We start from the raw sequence: 22,567 nt of genomic DNA on the forward strand, positions 1-22,567 counted from the left end.
GTTTTATAAACAAAATGTTCATGCTCACCTGCTGTTGGCTCACTTACCATCCGTATCCATGTTTTCTTTTTTAATAACTAAAAATCTTTGTGATGTGATCCTTTGAAGTAACCATTTGCAGCAAAAATGTTACAGCCTGGGAGGAAAGCTGGATTACAAACCAAACTTTTCATTAAAAAGTCCATACTATGAAAATACTTAAGTAGCCTCTTTAATGTAATCATATAAAATAATTTTGAGAAGATACAGTTAAATACACCAGCCAGAAAGTCCTATTTATTTATCAGATACTGCTAAGAGCATATTATGTCCTCATAAGATTTTTAGTTCCTATAGAAAAGCTCTCTTTTAGGTAAAACAGGAATATTCCTTCAATTTATGCATAATTTTCTCTGCTAGCAATGGTACATGAGCAGGAGTTGTAAAGAAGCAATTTCCTAAGTGTTAGCATCAGAGGTACTCAATCAGGGTACTGCTACACAATTCTGTCTCCAAAGTAATTTCACTGGCTTTTTTCTAGAGCTTACAGGTCAGCATTACCTGTGGATTGAATTCAGAATAATTTTTCACTTACCTTTCCCATTGCTTTTGGAGCATGATCAGATATCTATTGATTAAATGAAATTGGGAAAGAAGGCACAATGTACTATGGAGGATGGATATTCTGGATATTCACTGATTCACTGATTTGCCAATTGTATTCCTGTTGTTGTGTGTAAAACTGAACTAAAAGGGATGTCACTTCAACCATATGCCAGAGAGGAACTTCAACAAATGCAGAGTCCTGCACCTGAGGGGAAACAACCCTATGCACCAGTACAGGCTGGGGATTGACCTGCTGGAGAGCAGCTCTATGGAGAGGGACCTAGAAGTTTTGATTGATCATAAACTAACCATGCGCCAGTAATGTACTCTCGTGGCCAAGAAGGCCAATGGCATCCTGGGATGCATTAATAGTGTGGCCAGCAGGTCAAGGGAGCTTTTCCTCCCACTCTACTCTGCCCTAGGAAGGCCACTTCTGGAGTACTGCATCCAGTTCTGGGCTCCCCAGCTCAAGAGAGACAAAGAACTTCTAGAGAGAGTCCAGCACAGGGCTACTGAGATGATTAGAAGACCGGAGCATCTTTCCTGTGAGGAAAGGTTTAGAAATCTGAGACTCTTCAGTCTGGAGAAAAGAACGCTCTAGAGAGGTTTTATTAAAGTGTCTAAATATCTGAAAGAAGGGTGAAAAAGAGACAGGACAATGGGTAACTGGCACAAGCTGAACCACAGGATATTCCATTTCAACATGAGGAGAAGCTGTTTGCTGTGAGCGTGATGGGCCCTGGAAAAATCTGCCCAGAGAGGTTGTGTAGTCTCCTTCTCTGGAGGCTTTCAAAGCCTGCCTGGACATTTTGCTGTGTGACCTGATCGGGGTGAACCTGCTTTAGCAGGGGAGTTGGTCTGGGTGATCTCTAGAGGTCCCTTCCAACCCTGACCCTTCTGTTGTTTGGTGATTCTATGATCTATACTCAGTATGATATCTGATGTTTCAAAGATTTAGAAGTTAAACCACATCATAAGAGCATGGTTTTGAAAGAGCACACCTTCCACCTAGCCCAGTATCCAAACCTGCCTCACCTTCCCGATTCCATATTTCTGCCTTCCATCTCCTGCTCCTGCCTTGGCACCTAACCAGCAGGCACACAGGCCCAGCAGAGTGGGTGGCACAAGCATCGGGGCCACCAGTGATGCAGGAAAGAGACATTCATTTCCGTACAACTCCTCACGCCAGTGTGAGGCATGATGAAATGAAGGGGAAGCAGTCCAACCCTGGCCTTGCATGCCTCATGAGTGCCCTTTTTCCAAGGCGTGGTCCATAATTTACCTTATGGGCTAATTTAATCCTCTGCTATCATGTTTTACTTGCATGCCTTTAACTTTAGATAGGAAGAGCAATGGTGCCAGTATTTGGTACACATAGCAAACCGTGTGGCAGAGTTTTCAGGTGGTTGTTACTGATGCATTCCACAATTAGGAAGAATTTCTGCTATTGTCATCGCCATCTCCATTTGATAATTTAATTAAAATATCCACTCCAGAGCCTGAAATGAGATTAAGTTTCTACTAAACCCGATGCTGTAAAAAATTATGATGGATGATGGTTTCCAGCCTGAACAAGCTTATGGGTTAATTATATTGTGGAATGGCCAGTAAAACCTAATTGTTTAAAAAAAACTGTATTGCCCCTTTGTATGTTGTTTAGACTGGTACTTGCTCTCCAGCAGCAATACATGATTGTCGTGGTTTGGCCCAGCTAGCACAGCAGCACCATGACAGTCTTTCACTCGGTGCCACCATTCACCCCCACCCTCATTAGGATGGTGGAGGCTCCAGTGAAATGGGAGTAAAAAGATAAGCAAGATTGATGTGGATTCAGACAAGGGCAGGTAGGGCTCGCTGCCAATTACAGTTCCAGGCAAAACAGACTCCAGTACTCAACTTAGAGAGGAAAGTGGGAAAGTTTTTTTTCTACAAGAAACAGAACAGAATAAAAGCAAAAAGGGAGTAGGATGATGAGAAAATTACAACCAGCACTTTAAGATCTCCCTTCCCCATCCCTCCTTTCTTCCCTGGCCCAGCTCACTGCTCCCGATATCTCTACCTTCTACCCCCTCAACGGCTCAGAGGGGCAGGGAATGGGGGATGTGGTTAGTCTCTCACAGATGGGCTCTGCCGTTTCTGTCTTCCCAGATGAGGGCGACTCCTGGCATTCTTCCCCTGTTCCAACACGGGGTTCCTCCCCTGGGACACAGTCCTTAACGAACTTATCTGGTGTGGGTTGTAATATGGTTTCATCAACACTAGTGAAATGAGTCAACAGTATTATTTCAAAATCCAATCTTTACTTACGTAGTACCTGCAAGTACAAAATCTTTCTAACTTCACCAAGGTAATTTTGAAATGATAAAGAGTTATAAAGGCATACAATTCGATGGCAATATTTTGTTCAGATAAGTAAATACAACTTTACAGAAGGAAAAGTGTTAAAAATAAGAAAATATATGGACTTCAAGGTCAGATTTAGCTCTGATACAATCCAATAAATTTTTGTTTGGAAAATGTGGTCATTGTTGAGAAATCATTCATCATCATTTTATAGCTCCCTTAATTTTATAATTCCTAATTACCTATGTTGCTTTTTGAAACCATGGAAAAGAAAATGAAATCAGGCAAAGCGATCCTGATAGAACTTGGCTAGGTAAACCAAACAGACATCAAAGGCAAGGAGCAGAGAGGGAGTAACAAAGATGAGGAAAACATCGTTTAATGATAGTTATGAAGCACGGTGTCAGGAAATCAGGAAAGTGATCCTAGATACTCACAGAATCTTAACTGTATTTCCTTTTCACTTGTTTACTCTATTACTGTCATTGTACACACCAGTACTCTGAGTTCTGTTTCTCTCTTTCTCCATCATTCCAGTCTGCTGTTTAGCAAAAATGTAACTCTAGCAACAATCACATGAACTTATAGCATAGTTCTTATACATTGGCATAGATGGTAGTAACCAACTGAAAGAATAAGGCTCATTGGCTTTCATAGAAGAAAACTATAAAGACAAATTATGCAATGGGACTCAAAAAAGAAGTGACTAATTGAATTCATGGTATATACTCTGTAACCTGTTGAAAAGTGGTGAATATATCTCAAAAAACAACTAGAAACTCAGTTGAAGCTCCCTTTCCCTATTGCTTTGGCTGCAGTGAGTTCAGGTATCAATGAAAGATGTTAAGGTGCACCTGGGACATGACTCAGTTTGAAACTTGCATGTTTCTACATAGCTAAATGTCTAAACTTCTCTTACATGGCTTGCTTGAGCTTGATGCTCCACAGATAGGTATCTAGTGCTATTGTAGATGCCCAGATGTGTCCCACCTGCCTCTCATCTGCTATTTCATTGGTGCTGGATACTAGCCCATGTGGACATCTCAGGTTCCCTAAGGTACCTTAGGTGGCACCAGGGAAATGATTCATATCCTCTAAATATTCTCTGACTGCAACTTGAGCTTAAATAGCCATTCAGGCTCTGACTATAATCAGTGCTTAAACATTTACCATAATTATAAACACTTACCCATACACGTTAAATTTAAGAGTCTTAATCTCAAAACTCGTCTCACAGTCTAGGTCTTTCAAGATGTACCACAACTTTCCTATATATTTCTATAGTAATTAGACACCTGATTTTTTTGTAAGAATTGATTTCTGCCTTTAGCCTGGTCCTCGGGTTTGGTACCCTTCTTGTAGAAAATGTACAGCTGTATGTAATAAGATTTGAGTTTTTACTTTCTGATACAGCATGAGTAGACAGAGGAACAGTAGAATAAGCCTTGACTTCTGTCTTAAGAAGCAATGAAGACTAATATACTAAACCAGTGGATAATCAGACACTGTGAGAATGAAGTGAGATTTTATAGTTACTGTCTTTTCAGGACATCTCTGAAAGTAACACATAAGCCCTCTTTCTCTTCTCCTTCCTCCAGACATATGCTTTAACTTGAAATATTTTGAATACCAATATTTTTTCTGACTGAGGTTTTAAGATTATGGACAAAACCAAAAAAGATTTGAAATTAACAGATGTCAGAACAGATTATAATATCTCAAAGCTGTATATCCTTTGTACTAGAAGAGGAAACTTCTTGCTATGCAAAACACATAATGATGAGGGAAAAAAAAGAAATAAAAGAGTTGTACTGCTTAGTTTATTGCATACTTTAAAATTTGAAGCTGCTACAACAATAACTATATTGCATTGATTTGTTACAGATTATCTGCAATGCAATTCTTTTCTTTTGTTCTTGCAAATGAAGGGCCTGCTTCAGTTGCCTGCCACATGTACTAAAAAATTGACTGCTCTTTCAGTAGACTAAGGGACATCTTCTGGTCTCTTACTGTTAACTACATGCTTTCTATAACTGTTTGACGTTTTGCTGTTTGTCACTCAGGAAATATTCACCTGAATATAGGATGGAATAACTTCTTTTAGAAGGCACTAAAAATTTGAACAGCTTTCAAAACTAACAATAGTTTTACATACTATTAACAGGAACAGAAAACAAAATTTTTAGCATTCTTGTTTGTCTGCTTCTTAGTTTTGTATAGAAGAGTTACTATTGCTTACAACATTTTTTTTTCTGTTAAAATGTTCATAATAGTGAGGTAGAAAATAACTCCCTTGGAATACTAAAAAAAATTACCATCCAGCTTGCTGCTGAAAAATGATCTCTCAGTTTATAAATTGCCCTCATGAAAGCACATAAATGTAGGTGAAGAAAACTTAGAACCTACATTTTTCGCTGAGCCCAAGGATTTGGAAGCAAGCAAACAAAATAGCATGTAGAATCTAATGACTTTCAGGGAAAATAAAATAAAAGAATGAAACATAAAACACCATAACATCTATTGATATCTGGAGCTGGAGTATCCAGCACAATTCCTGTCCTCCCTCTTCCCCTTTCTTCTAACTCCCTTTATGAAGTAGATAGAGTGCGGTAAAAAAGGGTGTTCAAAGCTATTCAGCAGCCTCCTTGCACACATGGATCATGGGTTTCAATGGACATTACTGAAGAATTCAGGGTATCTTCCATATGTAGCCTTTGGCTCTGGGGCATGTAACTGTGGGCTAGAAAAATAATGTAAAAAAATATCAGTATAACCTTTCTCTCTCCTTTACTGTTGATCACTAGCTTAGGTAGACATTTGATCTCACTTGTGGTTGCATCCTTATTCCTTTTTTGTATTTAAAAACTGACATGCACCTTATATAACTTTGTAAATCTGCACCACCTGCTTTGCACAAAATTAGACACTTGAGAAGAAAGTCTCTTCAGAAACAGGCAGCAGCTATTTCAGGATACTCAAGCAATAGTACAGACAGGGTCTTCATTGAAGCTGATTACAGCCAGTTTTCAAATGCTAAGGTGTGTGTGCTGGGGCAATTGCTGTGCAAGATGAGTCACTGAATGGCATGTCTATTTAAACAGATGATCTGCCCAAGACAGCTCTTAAAAAAATAGAAAATAAGAAAAGTATTAGCCAAGTAAATGTTGAAGAATGTTAGTGGTAAATGCTACAATAGAGTCTACAATATTTTCTACAGTGCATGTGAAGGCTCTGGTCACTCCTGGTACAAGTTTGCTGTAGATGTCCTGAAACAAAAGATCCCATAAGTTAAGACTAGTTTCATAGTTTTTCTGAACTAATGAAAGGAAAATAAATAGATCAAGGGATTGCAGACAGAATTAAAGTACTCAAACAAAATTAGGATGTGAAAGAGAAGTGGGCAGGGGTAATGAAATCCAGAAGACTTTCTATCGTAGTGTCAATAGTAAAAGGCAACCAATACAGGAGATAGACTCCTACAGACCCCAAGAGTCTTTACTGCTTTCCTTTCACTCTTGGATGTTCCTATGTGTAGCTGAGATCAAATACCCCTACTCATATTGTTTCTCAGCTTGGCTTGCTTGTTAGCCACAGTAAACATATTTACGTACAAAACTATTATTATGAGGCAATGGAAGAACACTGGCATGTTCAATCATCCCCAGCAACTGACAGCTAGCAACATAGGAAACATCTCTCAAAAAATGGCCCACTCTTTCTGCAATCACTTTAGTGTAGACAGAGGTATAAGTCATAAACACTGCCCACCCCACTTCAGTGTAAATGCAGGTTGCTTTTACAGCAAACTTGGTGGGATAGAGCAGATGGTCACAGATAGCACAGTGCCAATCAATGGAAATGAAACACAGATGAAATATGGAGGCCAAGCAAAAGAGTGTGTCCAGAAATGTATGCAGCCTGCAGATGTCATCTCTGCAATACCAGCACCTCTCTATGGACCAGATGGTGCTGAGGGGCAGCACAGTCAGCCCAAGGAGGAGGCTGGCAAGGGCAAGAGAGAGGAGCAGGAGGTTGGTGAGAGTATGCAAAGCTTTGAAATGGGAAACAGTGATGACAACAAGCAGGTTCCCCACCACGATCAACATGCCCAAGGCACAGGGCAGATAAATGGCCAATTGAACTCCAAAGGGGCACAAGGTCCTGTAGCAGGAGCCATTCACGTCGTAGTACAGGGTGATGAATATCCTCTACTCAGCACCGGAGCCCTGACCTGAGCTCATACCAGCCTGTCCAGGTCCCATTGCCTCCCTGGGCCTCAAGCCTGGAAAACAAATCACCTTCCAGCAGAAATGTCAAATGGCTAACCTGAGAAAAAGGTAATAAAAATGCAGATTAGAAGGGGAAATAACTTCTAATCAAATATTTTTATTAAAGTCATTGAACAATGTCCATATTTCAAGAGAAAAATGAACCTGAATTTTCTGGTTTATGTATCTGCTGAAATAAAGCAGCTCCAGACTAGTGTATTCAATTGTTGTGGCATCATTTTTTATATAGTATTTTGGTTTTCTTTCAGCGGATACCACGAGTAGTGCAGGAGATAACAGCAAATCCATAGGTATGTGGACAAGCAGTCAATAGAGAAAAGATTTGCCTTAGAAGGAAAACCAGTGCTGAGTAACAGGCATTGCAAGCCAAAGCTCCTTAAAGGGGTTTGAAAGCTGACATTGTGTCTTGTGGATTTCTCTGAAAATGGAGTGCAAATTTAGTTATGATTCCTTTTATTAAGTAGAATTTGTGAAATTTTTACTCCAAAACAAGTAATGTCTGATTGCAAAGTAAAACCCCTCAAAGTTACTCATTTTATAGTGCACTGGCTATAGGTACATATATGGATTTCCATTGCATTGGTGACAGAAATATTCATCAAGACAAACACAAATATTCTATGCCCAAAAAATTGCCCTTGCTTTTTACTTATGAAATTGCTATTTAAGTTTTAAGTTCTTTAATTTTTAATTTGAACTATAAGAAATATTATATTAATGGACTGCTATAATAGCTGGAAATTATTCCATTTTTCATGTCTTTCCCAGCAGCAACAAAACATAATAGCAAGTCTCTCTTCGTCTTATTTTTATAAACTTTTAAATCAGGAATACTTACAGTAAAATATCTGATTTTGTAGAATGAGAGCTGTACTGCATGCACTGAAACCTTTTTCTACGTACATGTCTACTGCCTCAGTGGAAAGCGTACGATGTTGTATAGAACAGATGGAGGGAATTCCCATAGGTGACTAATACATGTTAGGGGCATAGAGAGACTGTCATGTATTTGGAAAAAAAATTGCCATTTTCTAACAAGTTTTAATGTACACATGCTCAGCTCCTGTCAAGTCCCTTGTGATTTATATCAGTTTGCTGTGAATTTTCTTTCTTTACGTGTTTCTGCAAAAGATGCAGCTCATGCCAGCTCATTCTGGTACATTAGTAACTCTCACCCCACGGAGGTCCCCCTTGCCTGTTCCTGAGCCTGGGTCTCCCCAAAACCATGTCTTTCATTCCAGAAGGAAGTATATCAGGTACCTCTGGTTTTCTTTGCTTCCCTCATGACAGTCCCCATTTCTATCTCACATTAGAATCTGGGAGAAGAGATGAGTACAGCAACCTGGAAAACTTTGTGAAATTTCTTTGATGCAGTGGAATGGTTTGTTTGAATGTGGATGTTACAGAGACAAATACCATTCAGCAAAGCCCAGGATTCTTCATCCAAGACAAGATAACGGGGTTTAAAACAAACTTCGCACATCTCAGTGAAAGCTTTCCTGGTGCTCAGCTCCTCCACTCTTGTCTCCTGCTCAGTCAGGGTAAACTCATATCAACTCCTTAAGGAGCTCCGATGGTACATCTTTTAGAGCTTGTCTTTTTTCCTGCTCTGTGATTAGATTTTTTACAAGCTCTCCAATATGACCATCATCCTTCATCTTCCCTATTTTGAGTTTCTTTGGTGGAGAGGTTGCCTACTGCCCAGCTCCCAAGCCCTCTCTCTTAATGTTTTTGAGGCACTCTGTGCCAAAGGCTGCTGAGGCCCAACAGAGAGAGTTTTAGAGTAAGGTTGATGCAAAAGTTTAGACTGAATTTTTAGTACATGAAATAATGAAAGCCACCATCGATTTCTATATCATTTTGATTTATGTCAGGACACAAGTAGCAGCTATTACTATAGGGATTTAAAAACTCCTACAAGAACAAGATTTTTTTTTTCCCATTTTTTTGCCAACAGTAATTTACAGCAACATTTGCACACTATTAAAAGTGCCAGTGCAAAAAGGTAAAAAATTGAGCATAGTTCTCTAAAACACAGTGCTAGCAATAGCTAGCTAGCTATTGTGGTGCTTCTGAAGTGGTAGAAAATAACTCCCTTAGATGCTTCTGAAGTGTTCCCTAAAGGGAACAACATGTAACAAAACAATCGTGTCTCGCCCTTCCTGTATGCATTACTTCTTGTTCGAATTTTTTAACCCCCCTCTTGGTCATGGGAAAAGAGTTCAGTTCATGACTAAGAAAAGGATCAAATAGTGACAATATATCTCTTTATATTTTGGAACAAGACAAGATTTTTTATGTTTATCAACTTCAAAAGTAAGAATGCTGTCATAAAATAAAAAAGACCAATCACACTCAAGATGTTATTTCCTTTTTACCCTTCCTTCTTCGGACAAAATTGCTGTATATACTCTCAAAGTGAACTGTTGTTGAATGTACTATGCCTAGTAATCCACAGGAAAACAGAAAAAAAAATAGAAAGGTAAGTGTGCTATTTGATGTGATTCAATCATATCGAAGGAGAAATACATAGCCAAAATCTCTATTTTTTTGTTGAAATTGCTGCACACAACCTCTAAGATCTAAGTTGCTCCAAGTAACCTCTGAGTCTGAGTTCCTTAAAATAGAACAAGACATTTTCAAAGGATTATGCAATTTCTAAAAGGGCCATAGTCAGTGCCCTTTGCCGTGAATTTTTCTTTCACATCTTGCGAAAGAGTCAGTCTGGGATCCCTAAATAGAATATAATAGTATGAGGAGGCCATAGATTTACTAAGATGACCTACATTGAGCTAGTGAACCTAAACCTCAAATCTTCTGTCATGTGTATTACAGCCATATAGCCTACACTGCAATCTTTTGCTCTCCCTTTTAGTTGTGTGCAGTGATTGTCTCCAAAGAAGCTGGGGTATCATATATGAGTGTTTTATCATTACTGTAGAGTGGCAGAAATGTTAGACTAAATAATGTTAGAGTAACCTCCACCGTAAAATTTTGCTAGGTGTAGCACACCCCACCTGTGCAGACGCAGGGTCTCCATAGGGTGTGAAATATATTTTTAATTCCTATTTCTTTCTCACAAAAAGAGAGATATTTGGCCTTCAGTTTTGTAACTATGGAAAATTCTTGTCCACAGCACTTGTTCCACCTGCTGCATCTCATTTTTATGTAACTTTTGCTTTTCTATTTTCCTGCTTCTGGTTACAGTTGTTCCTGTGCTGTCCATTCAAGTACTCATGTAGGACACACCTATATGGATGGGTTTAGAAGCAGTACCTCTGGAAGTTAACTGTTGCAGCTTAAACCATGTTGAGAGTGGAAATAAAGATGGAGAGAGAATTCACTGGCATTGTCACCATCTGTAGCATCCTTCTCCAAATTAGGTAGATTGTGGATTAAAACCCAGGAGATAGTAGATAACAGAAAGAGTTTTAAAAAAAAGGTATTTTAGTTCAGGGAGTTGATAAAAATAATAAACTCAAATATTTTATCTGTTGTAATTGTATTTATCTGCAATGTATTTATTTCAGTCTGATATTGTCTTAAACCAAATTGAAATGTTTTTCTTTCGATTTATTGATCTTTTTATCTTTTTGTTTTCCCCATTTTTGCCAAGATTGAAATATAATAATAAACTTAAAAATTTCTGATAGTTTGTCACCTTCAAAATATCCTCTCTCAGAATTTTTTTTCTATTCTTTTTTTTCTGCATGTGACCCCAAAGTGCAGTTTTAATGAACTTAGTGTCTAGTGATGCAGTAGTGTGGCATAATTACTTAAGTGGCCTGGAAATTAAAACTTATATAAAACCTTAAATAAGAAACAGCATTGTTCACCAATTAAGGAAAGGTATAAAATCAAGAAGCCTTACAGGGTGAATACAGCTGCTGCTGCTACTATGTGAGGAATCAACAACACTGCAACTCTGCAAATACCAGAGAGTGTGGAGCAGAGTGGAGGCTCTGTGGTCAGACTGTGATGATACACGGGAAGGAGATGGTCCTCTAGAACTGATAAGCAGCACTTTTGGTACCCTGAGCCAATTGTCTGTCAAATCCTGACAAAATGTTGTCCTTTGTGCGAAGTTTGCTCATTATAATGTCATTTTAATACCAAAACACACCTCCATCCCAAAGGCTGCCTGCCTCCAAGGCTCAACCACTCCTTCTTGAGTCTGCATCCTGAATTTTTTATAAGCTGTACCTTTAAATGCAAGACGAGAGACTTTTTCATCAATTGTAATAAAGATATTTATGACTACAGTCGCTCAAACCCCACCTTGAAGGTAAGGGAAGGTATAAAAATGGTTAAAGGGGGATGCTGGGAGAAGACACCATTGTGAATAAATCAGGGAAGCTTTCTCGATGACTGTCTCTGACTCCCAGGGTCAGCTGACAGACTGAGCCTCTCTTCCCTCCTCCTTGGGATGCCTTGGGTGAGACTTGAACTAAGCACTTCTGCGGAAAACTTAGAAATCTCTGTAGACAATTACTCTTTAACTTTTTTATAGTTAGGCTGTATTTTGAAACTTTGCATGCTGTATTACTTATATATCTATTTTTGCACATGCCTTCTTCTGCAGTCACTGTCCCTAGCAATCCATAAGAACCTGTGTATCTGTTGCATGAATAAAACTGCACTGTTTAAGCAGCCAGCCCTACCTCTTTCTTAATGATGGATGATGTTGACATTTTTCTTCAAAGCTGCCTTTGCCTGTGGACTCCACAAGGGGGTAGGAAATCCTTTCTCACGGTTTAGGCTGTGGCAGAAAAGATCAAAAGAAAAAAAAAGTGAACTATTCTGACCATAATCCATTTAAGAATAAAAATATGTTAATTATTTAATTAGAAATCAGTGGCTGTGAAGACAGCTCCAAATGTTGCTGTTAGAGGCGTTACTAGTGTTTATTTACTGGCTGGGATGTTCTTAAGTGTCTTACTATTCTGAATGTTTAAATTGGGATGTACCAGAGAGGAAGAGGACCATGGATATGCTCTCATATTGAGGTGCTTGAACTCCCTCTGGAATCTGGGATTGGATATATATCCTCTGAGGGCAATATTATCTCTTGCTGGAGATAGAAGAAGCCCTAACACTCCTAGCTACTGCCCTGAGGTAAAGAACATGGTCTGGATTTGATATAGACCAGAACTGATACTAAAACAGTTCTCTGGGTAGTTTGGAAAAATAGATTAATGAGTGACCATGTCTTTCAGGGGAAAAAAAAAATCAAAATATCTTACCATGATATTTAAGGAGATGGAGAAATGAAGAGAGCTGCAGTGCTTGCATCTCAACATAAATGGTCTATCCCACAGAACTGAATGTGGCTAATGTTACAGCAAAACCCACAGACATTCAAGTTCTCATGTGCATGAGTAGATAGAAAAAGTCCCTGTTACTCTGATGGAAGAGTTTCTTCACTATGACGATGACAGAGCACTGGAACAGGCTGTCCAGATGGGTTGTGGAGTCTCCTTCTCTGGAGACATTCAAAACCTACCTGGACAAGTTCCTCTGTGACCTACTCTAGGTGGTCCTGCTCTGGAAGGGAGGCTGGACTGGATGATCTTTCAAGGTCCCTTCTAATTCTTAAGATTCTGTGATTCTGTGATGCCCTAGCATTTGTGGAAAATAGTTCTTTCTTTAGCATCAAGTTTAACAGCAGCATCAAGTCTAACAGCAGGTGGAACAGCATTGCATACCACAAAGACATTGAGGAACTAAATCCTGTTGTCTGACAGATCTGCAAATTCACTTGGCCAGAAGAACTACTGAAGATCTACCTGCAGTCTGCAAGTTGGGTTAGTAAGACTGAGTAAGTAGATACTTCTTTAACATCCAAGGGCATGCACTAGACATACACAAGGACGTGACACGTTGAAGCCTCCCAGATAGCTCAAAATTGTTCCATGAAGAATTGCAGGCCAGAAGAAATACTGTAATGCATTGGACTGACTCTGAATGATTTAGACTATATGCCAATGAAGTAATTTAATCATTACTTAAAATGTCTCCAATTGCATCATGTGTCACCAGCTAGACATTTAATACAAATGCCCAAATCAAAACTTAGAGACTTAATTAGACACCTATCATTAACTTGACAAATTCTTGTGTAATTAACAGAAGGGATTAAAATTCACTCTGCAAAATAGTTTGGTATCATCGCAAATACTTCTGGGAGCAAACCCTGTGAAGACACTTAGAAATGATCTGTAGTTGCCTCCAAATCTACTTCTATATCTATTATTTTGTGGTCCATCAGCTGACTCATGGTTTCACTGCCGGAGGGATGTCAGGAATGTTTAACATTCGTTAGCTTTCAATGAAAATCACTCATGTACTAGTTTTAACACACAGATCTGATGGCGTGCAAGTTTATCTGAAGGAGCCACATTATAAGTGGAGCCACACTATATGACCTGTGACGCTGTCTCTGCTGCATCCATCGTCAGCTGATGTGGAACTCCCCTCTCCTTGCCAGTACCAGCACACTGCAGGCTCTCCATATGGCCCCCAAACATTGTGTTTCATGTGGCTGAGCTCCTAAAACACATAGAGACTTCCTGATAGCATCACAGATGGTACCCTGGTCAGTAAGATGTTATCTAAAATGTAATCTAAAGTTGCCAGAGCTTTCAGAGAGCTGGCTCCCAGGAAAGCACTACAGGAGTAAAACCAGGTTAATATGAGTTGACTAAGATGAGACGAGAGCACATGTTCCAAGAGTCAGGATTGGGCTGTGTTAGAGATCCAGCACTCCAGAGCTGAGTCACTGGCTGCAAGCAACTTGCTGTTCAGTTTTCTTGCTCCCCCTGAGCACTGTTCCCACTGCCCTGGTGTTTAATGCTGGAGTCTCCTTGGTCATGCATTGAGCAATGATGTGGTACAATAAATTATCCAACTTTTAGGTGCCTAAAATCATCATTGCATTCTGCCCTGCTCTGTTCCCTGCTCTGACTATTCAGCTAGTGGTACACGGGGATATTATTTGCATTAGCTGAGAGACCTTGAGTTTTACGTTTTTATTACGAAAGGTAATAGCTTACATATCACCTCAAACATGTCTGTGACCTTCCAGCTTCTTGCTGTCTCAAGTGTTTCAGGGTTCAGGTGAAACTGAGATTCTCCAGATACAAAACAGAACGTGTTTATGTTATCACAGATCCATTAGAAAGTTTTCAGGCAAAGAAAATGAGCATCTATCACTTGCATGACATACCCATATAGATGCAATAAGCCAAGAAGTCATGAAATGTGGGTGGCTTTTTGGTAGTCAGATTTTAATAAGGGTAGACTATACTGGAAAAGGTAAGTCAGGGGTACGATTCACAATAAAATGACTACAGTAGCTGCACTCAGTAATGACAATTGAGCTAATATTACTTTAAATATATGATTGATGTGAACTCTGGAAGTGACTCTTTCTGATTTCAGAGGGAACTCAGCATGGCAAAGACCTCAATTAGAGACTCCAATTTAATATGAAAGTGAGGTAAGGTGAGGTGAATATGTGTTAGGCTGTCAGCAAACTTATTTTATAACTTCTGGAGCATGACATTTAAACAAAGAAAGGACAAGCACATCCCTGAGTGTGAACTCTCTTTCCTGAGTTCCCCTCCTTAAGTGCAGGAAGGATAAAGGCCGAAAACATGACCTTATTGTTTTCAGGGGAAAAGATTGACTGTAAGGCAAATGTACACTCAAATTCTATTGGCTTGGAGTAACAGTAGACTCTGTACATCTGCTAATGTACGTCTGCCACCCTCACAGAGTGAGTCACAAAAGGATGGTAAAGACTATCACCATATTAGACTGGAGTGTATTCAGTTTAGGGGGTAATTGATGCTGAATCTCAGGAAAGATTAACCTCATGTGTACAAGATTAGGTGAAATATTGAGTTTGTAAACTATATGAAAATACTTTGTGAAATTAAAATAACCAGCCAAACACATTAAGAAATTCTAGTAAGATGTAAACTTATGAAACTCTATTACACGTGGTAAATGAATATCATATAAAATGAATCTGATTCATAAATTATTTTATTGAAGAAATATTTGATGAGATAATTCTATAGGACTGGTTCATAAAATTCATATTGTGCACTTCAGGCTTCTACTGAACCATGACTATCCAGTAATACATGGTTTTTCTTCATTTCCAGATTTGCTGTCAGTAGTAGAATCTTTTCCATAATTGTTTTAGACTAATAACAAATTTAAAAATAGAAGCAGAAAGAGATACTCTTCTCCATAGCAATTTAATCCACTTCACGGGAATTTAGGAAGCAGCTCAATCCACTAACTTTTTCCAATGGGTATCACTCTAGAATGAAGAAAATACAGAAAAAGAGCATCAAAAGATTAAAATGAGTGCTTGAAGGTTGGATTTATAGGCTAATCCCACCTGCACCTCTTTTAATAAAACCGTCAATAGACTCTTTCAGTAGACATTTTCCTATTTTGTTATCTTTCTGCAAAACTGCAGTGTCAGTAAAATGCAGACCTTCTCTGTAACTTAGCCTGGATTAATGAATTGTGGGAATTTATTTTTCTTTTATTACATTGTATCTATTTTTCAGGAGGCACCAAGTTAAAAATCTGTATATAATTTAGGGGTTTACATCAACAGGAGATAAACAAAGCCAAGTGTCTGTATTCCCAACACCATTATTTTGTTTGCTCTATTAATTTGTTCACCCTTATATACAGGAGAGCTGTTTTGGTATTTTAAGGTACATAAAAATCATATCAAAAGAAGCCTTTGAAGGGAGAGGCTAAAGGTAGAGGTGAAGGAAAGATGTTCTGATTTTTATTTGTTTTACTGGCTAATATATGTTTTCATATTTTTAATGATTACCATTTCTAATGAAACTTAGAAATTAAATATTTAATAACCTTGAAGAAGGTTATCATCTTTTAATCCAAGATGTTGCAACAGTACTTTTTCTTATGCTGCCTATATCTGCAGCTTTCGCATAATATATAGAAAGTCTTCCCCATACATTACAGAAATCAATATAAAGAAGTATTAATTTAGGTCAGTCTACCATCTGTTATCAGACAATCTATAAAGAATAAAAAGTAGAAAAGGTAGTATCTATTTTGTTACCAGAAAGGACAAAATCAATTCACTATTAAGGTGAATCAATGAAGTCCTCTGAGGTCAGAGTTGCGTTTTCAGACTTATGCTGGCCCATATGCAGGTGTATTGAAGATGCATTACAAATCTAAGGATAAATGACTACTATTCAGCAGAGACTGGATTTTTATCGAATTCAATACCCAGCGTGTTAAGAACAGGGCAGACAATGACTATGGGATTTAAAAAGAATTAAGGGAAAAGTAAGAACATTGAAAGGATTCTACCTTTATGGCAGCTACTTTCAAGACAAACAAGAAAAAAATCTGTTGGAAATAAAACGTAGATCTCTGGAATTATCTCCAACATAATAATTTACAGACTCAAAAAATAGTAATTTTTTGTCAGTATGTACAGCAGAAATATTTCATCTTTGAGATCTTTCAGTATTTTTGAAACAGGTGTGTCTATAACCTTATTTTTAAGCAACCAAGTGAGAGATATGCAAGCTTCACACCAGTGATCTTTTAATAAAAGAAGTTACTAAAACATAAATGTGCACAGAAATTTGTGCAGACATCGTTATATTAGATATTTAAATTTATATCTATGGATAGAGGCTACAATTGAAAAAGTATTACCTTTGGAAAGCAGTGTCCCATGTGCAACACCGTTGGTTCTCCTTTCAGCATGGGACAGAAGACAATGATGGTGGAACAGTTTGACAACTCACCTTTCAGAAATGAAATTTCTAAAATCTGCTAACGAATGTACAACTGAATCTTTACAAAAGAAACTGTTTAACAAGGTTAAAGCCAGACTACAGGAAGGACCTTAGAATTTGTCTTTTAGAATTATTCATATGAGGCAATGTCATACTGCAAAGAGAGCATGTAGAAAAAAAAAATACTGTAGTCACTATTTTTACTAGTAAAACAGTTTAGTTTTATTACAGCCTATGAATTTCTTTCATGTTATATCTCATCATGTCCATGTTGTTCTTAATTATTAATTGTAAAAAACTATTTTGTTATTTATTTTTAATCACTCTAATTCATCTGGGCTGGCTTCAGTAAAGCAGAAATCACAGTGAGCAAAATAAACCACTCAAACATGTAGAACAATTTTTTCTCCTGTTGGTAACTGAGAAAGTCCAAAGGGTGTAGAATGCATTCTGTTTTCAGTGCTCTCTCTTAAACTGACAAGATATCTTTTAGTCAGTATTCTGTGAATATTTAGTGTTTGAGGACATTGACTTGGTCTATATCTAGGGGAAATAAGAAGTTAAGACATCTAGGAATAAGATTGTGGAGTTTCCACTGCTTCTTACCTGTGGATCAGGTCTCTTAGGAAATTAATTTGTTTCACAAAGGGCTATTACATAGTCGTCACGTAGAACCATTTTTAATTACTCATGCAGTTGGTGTCAGTATGAAGATGTAAAGATCTTATGAAAAAAATAACAAAGTAGGAAATGAAATTTAGTTGGAAAAATCTGGTTATGCAAGACTACAGAATATTACGCAAAACTCAGTAACATTATGCAAGACTCAGTAAAAATTCTGGGAATTAAATTTCATAGTCACAGATTCACAGAGTGATTGAGCTTGGAAGGGCAAACACTGCCCCATCATTCAGATCACTAATGAAGATGTTGAAGTGGATTGGACCCTGTATTAACCTTTGGGGTACACTACTAGTTGCTGGCCTCCAACAAGCCTTTGTGGCAATGATCACAATTCCAGAAAGATGCCAGAACAAGTAATGAAGAGAGATTGTTCAGTTGTGAGCTCTGCTAGAGCTGAAAATTTCTGAAAACAAAGTAATGTTTCCAGATTTTCAGGGAGACAGGCAGTAGATGAGTGGAAAGAAGCAACTTCTGCATTGACTTCCTGAAGGGACGATGTTACTATGTGCTGAACTTACTACATATACTTTAAAAGCCTCAGGTGGGCAATGCTTCCATATTGAAAGGTCACTTTTCTTCAGTTTATAACACCACAAGAAGAAAGGAGGTATCATCTGGCAGCACTTCTAAAACTGCTATTTCAAGAAAGATCAAGATGTTCAAGTGATCACACAGTTCATTTAAAAAGTCAACACTGAACATGAGAAAATTAACTACATCAGGCCAGCCTCATTGAGGGTGAAGAAAGAAGATAATTACTCATTAATTTCTCAGAAAGATAGATTTCTTAATCTTAGTTTACTTTATTTCCATGAGATACATTATAAAAGCAGTCATGTTGTCACTAATAAGGATTATCTTTCACAGCACAAGTGCTGACATTGTTCCTTTTTATGTCAAATTGGAGAGTGCAAACTTACAACATGACAATGAAATGGTAGAAGAGACAATCTTGGATCCTGATATTTTGCTCTACTGAAATGTAGCACCATTCAAATTTTAGGGTCTACAACATACAGTGAATGCCTCATTGTTCTACAAAGCACAGAAAAGAAAGATAAGATCGACATATAATGTGTACTTATACAAGCAACTTGGATGGAGGACATAGTTTACTGCTGAGTAGAGCTCTTACTTCAGTACAGAGTCATCAATTTCTCTTCATAGTGTTTTCTCAGGTACTAATCTTTTCCTGTCTATTCTGAGGACTGATCTATCATAGTTTAACCAGATGTTGCAGAACCAGGCCAGAGGTATTATTTCCTTGTTTTTGGTGATATGATAACTCCAGAAAAGCCAGATCATAGATTTTAAAAAAGTGACAATCTGTGAGCCTTCTTCAGCTAGTGACCCTGTGGTAGGTTTTTACCTACTTGTCTGCTCTTCATGACCCAATATGAATGTCATGAGAAGCTGCCTGTAGATATAACCTTGACAGCCTGCTTTCCCAGGTGGCAACATACCAAGCCATTTCTATAGCCCTTCTTCTGTCAGTCCACGTGGTTCTTCCACAAGCACTCTGCCCCATTCACCCTTCATTCAGGCCAACCACGACATTTCTTCACAATTCTCTACACACTTTTCTCACCAGCTGTCACAGCATTGCATCAGACAAAATATTAGTATGCCAAAGAAAAAAATCTGTAAAATACAATCAGGCAAATATTTTACTTAAAAACATACATTAAACAAGCATTATTTTCTGGCATTGTCAAGTTCAATGTTGCTTTTCACTATTACTTTTCATTCCCTACATTGTATTTTTCCTTGTCTTTGATCTTGTTCAACAGACTTTTAATCTCATTTAGTAGCAAAGCCTTTAAGTGACCAATTCCTAAGTGATAAGCACTAGTTGAAAGGGAAACAGAAGGAGCAGCTTAACTTTTCTCTGTCCTATCTTCCCTCCATAGACTGTGTTGCTAAGGCTGGTTATGGGCATATATACTGAAAGAGAGGAACAGAAATTTGAATTATTGCTCAAAAAGATATAGAAATTCTGAAGGAGAGACTTTTCTGCTCTTTCTAGAGGACAGTAAATATAGGCAAATAGTGTAATTTAAACACACCTTGTTGCATCTGTTGTATCAGAATAATGTCTTAATGATTACAAGCAGGGATACATATTTCATATAAATAGGAACAACCAAAACACCACTTAAAAATCACAATCTGGAATGAAAGAAGACACAAAGCACAATGGTTCTTATCTGCTTGAAATGGATTTGGTAAATTTGTAAACAAATAGGAGTTTCCTTCATTTTCAGCTCTTACACATATGAGTTTAGCCTCCAGACAAAATTTCAAAGACATGAGTCCAACCATTTAAAACATGTTACTCTAAAAACAAACGACTCCTGGAAGAATCCTGTTGAAAAACTTTTCCAAACAGAATAGTTTTTAACGCCCTGCGAAACCACATGTAAAAAAATGCATAAATAATTGGGTTAAATGTAGAATTTAAATAACCAAACCAAACCAAAGCATCAATGAGGATAGGAGGTATCACGTAATTCATAAATGAATTGGTCATAGTAAAGAAGAAGAATGGACTCCAGCAGATGAGAAACACTCCCATTATTATGCCTAATGTCTTGGCAGCTTTCCTTTCTCTGCAGAATGAAATCTGGTGCTTCATTTCAAATTGCATCCTTTTTTGGCTTACTGCATCAATGGATCTTGCCTGCTGCTTGGCTATAGAGTATATTTTCCCATAGATGCACAGCATAACAAATCCAGGGACGTAAAAAGACACTACAGAAGCCACAACTCCTGAAGTCTCACTAAAAATGAGAATGCATCCTCCTGCACAATGGACACGATTATAAATGTCTTCCACCCTTTGCAAGTTTAGGTCTAGAAAGATCATCCCAAAAGCAAAAGCTGCAGGGACCATCCAGCTTACAGATATCATGACCAGGATAACAAAGGTATTTATCTTTGATTTGTATCTTAGAGGGTCACACACAGCATAGTAACTGTCGATGGATATGAAGCAAAGATGGAAGATGGAAGCTGTGCTCAGCATAATGTCCATGCTTGTGTGGATCTTGCAGAAGATGTCCCCAAAATACCAGCAATGCTCAACAGAGCGCACCATGCTGAAAGGCATAATGAGGAAGCCTAGCAGAAAGTCTACTGTAGCCATAGAAAGTATCAGGAAATTGGTAGGCGAGTGGAGCTGTTTGAAATGAGATATTGAGATGATAACTGTCAAATTCCCAACCACTGTAGCCAAAATAATACAAATCATGAAGATATACATGGAAACACGGATACTGTTTGACCAGTTGCTCCTTACGCAAGAGCTGTTTATAGATTCACAGCACAGCTGCATCCTTACTGAGGTCTCCAATCCCCATAGGTATGTTGCACAGGTACTCTTGTTACTAACGCTGAGATAAATTTATAACTGTTTTTTTTCTTTTCTATACAGGGAGACCTGCAAGGAGAGGTAAAAAAAGAAAAAAAAAGCAATCATAGAAAACATTTATTTCAATATGTAGGAAATACACAATTCATTATTTATGGATGGAACTATTTTGTAATGATACTTTTTAACAGAATGACATTTTTATCATTAGACCTCCCTTGAAATGAGAATCTCATTTGATAGGCTATATAATGAGGTATACTCACACTAGAACAGCAGCTTCCAGAAGGCTGCATCGGGCAGTGTCTTGTTTAGTGGGCAGATGAGAAGTAATTTTCATTATTTTCTGTGCAAACAGTCCTAGTTTACTTCATCAAAATTCTTTGAGGTCCTGTATCTCTCACTTTTCTCTTGACAATCAATAATTTTTGATTCTGAAGCTTCGTCAAATTATTTTTTGATACATAAATCTAAGATCTACAAGTCTAAAACAGAAGGCTAAAACTGAGGAACTCATGCACAACCTATCCTACAGCCCTGTCCTCATAGTGATAGCTGAAGCTATTTTCCGTGAGTCTCCATGAGCCTTCAGATTTTAGGCAGATAGCACTGCTTCACTAGATCAAATCTTACTGTAAAATTCTTGTAGGCTCTAGTTGTAAACAAAAATGTAAGGAGAAGATCTAAGAAGAGAAAAAAACTTTCCTGCCCAGTTCCTGCTGGAACATAGTGGAAGAATCTGACTAATCCAAAGCATTATTTGCTGTATAAGCAAATATATTTTTTTTTTTAATTTACAGGCTCTGGTTTATTCCAGTGCTAGTAGTTTATCAGTGTTTTGTGTACTTGTTAATACTGGTTTTAGCTGGGCACAAACATGGACAAAAACTTTTTCTGAACATTGGTTTAGTCTGCATCCAAGATTACAGATACTGATGTCCTTCTCGTGTGTATGGAGGAGCATGTCCCTTTTGAGAGTCTCTCATTTTATGAGGACATTTAATGAAAGTATGTAATCACTTGGCAAACAACAATCACTGTTGAAAGATCTGGTTTTCCTTTAATTAACAGGAAAAAAATATTACTGTGAAAATAAAGAATATAAGCATATGTTATTCAGTAGCACTCTTATGGTATAAAATGTTTAAGTCAGAAAAATACTGACATGGCAATTCAGCCAGTACTAATTTAACTAATTTGTTTTGAGACTTTGCTGCTTCTGGTTATTCAGGATAGAAGACAACAGTTTTGGGGTTTTCTGGTTTTTTTCTATATTGAAACAAATGTTATTACAAGTACACCATGCCATTAGAAGCTAAATGAAAGCTGAATGTAGACAATAAACTGTCACTTGCAAAACCCTGATTACACTTACAGCCTCTCTTATACACAGGGATTTTCCAGTAGTACCAGGCAGTGGCACCGGAGTGCCAGGGACAAGGTACATTCAGAGGACAATTGGAATCTGAGTATATCTGTTTACT

The 22,567-nt window shown here is 37.9% G+C and overlaps 2 protein-coding genes across 2 annotated transcripts; both read right to left on the bottom strand.

Annotated features, from left to right (window-relative positions):
• Positions 1-6,163: 6,163 nt before the first annotated feature.
• On the bottom strand, positions 6,164-8,875 carry TAAR5 (trace amine associated receptor 5). The gene is given in 5 exon segments (XM_010203958.2): positions 6,164-6,328; positions 6,331-6,409; positions 6,411-6,593; positions 6,595-7,136; positions 8,846-8,875. Coding segments are annotated over 5 exon segments (999 nt in total).
• Positions 8,876-20,045: 11,170 nt separating this feature from the next.
• Positions 20,046-21,062, bottom strand: LOC104549524 (trace amine-associated receptor 1). The gene has a single exon (XM_010203957.2). It carries the CDS (start codon positions 21,045-21,047, stop codon positions 20,046-20,048), a length of 1,002 nt encoding a protein of 333 aa, XP_010202259.2. The 5' UTR covers positions 21,048-21,062.
• Between the last annotated feature and the right edge of the window lie 1,505 nt (positions 21,063-22,567).

The sequence above is a fragment of the Colius striatus genome, chromosome 2 (assembly GCF_028858725.1).
Source record: "Colius striatus isolate bColStr4 chromosome 2, bColStr4.1.hap1, whole genome shotgun sequence".
NCBI classification, from domain to species: Eukaryota; Metazoa; Chordata; class Aves; order Coliiformes; family Coliidae; genus Colius; species Colius striatus.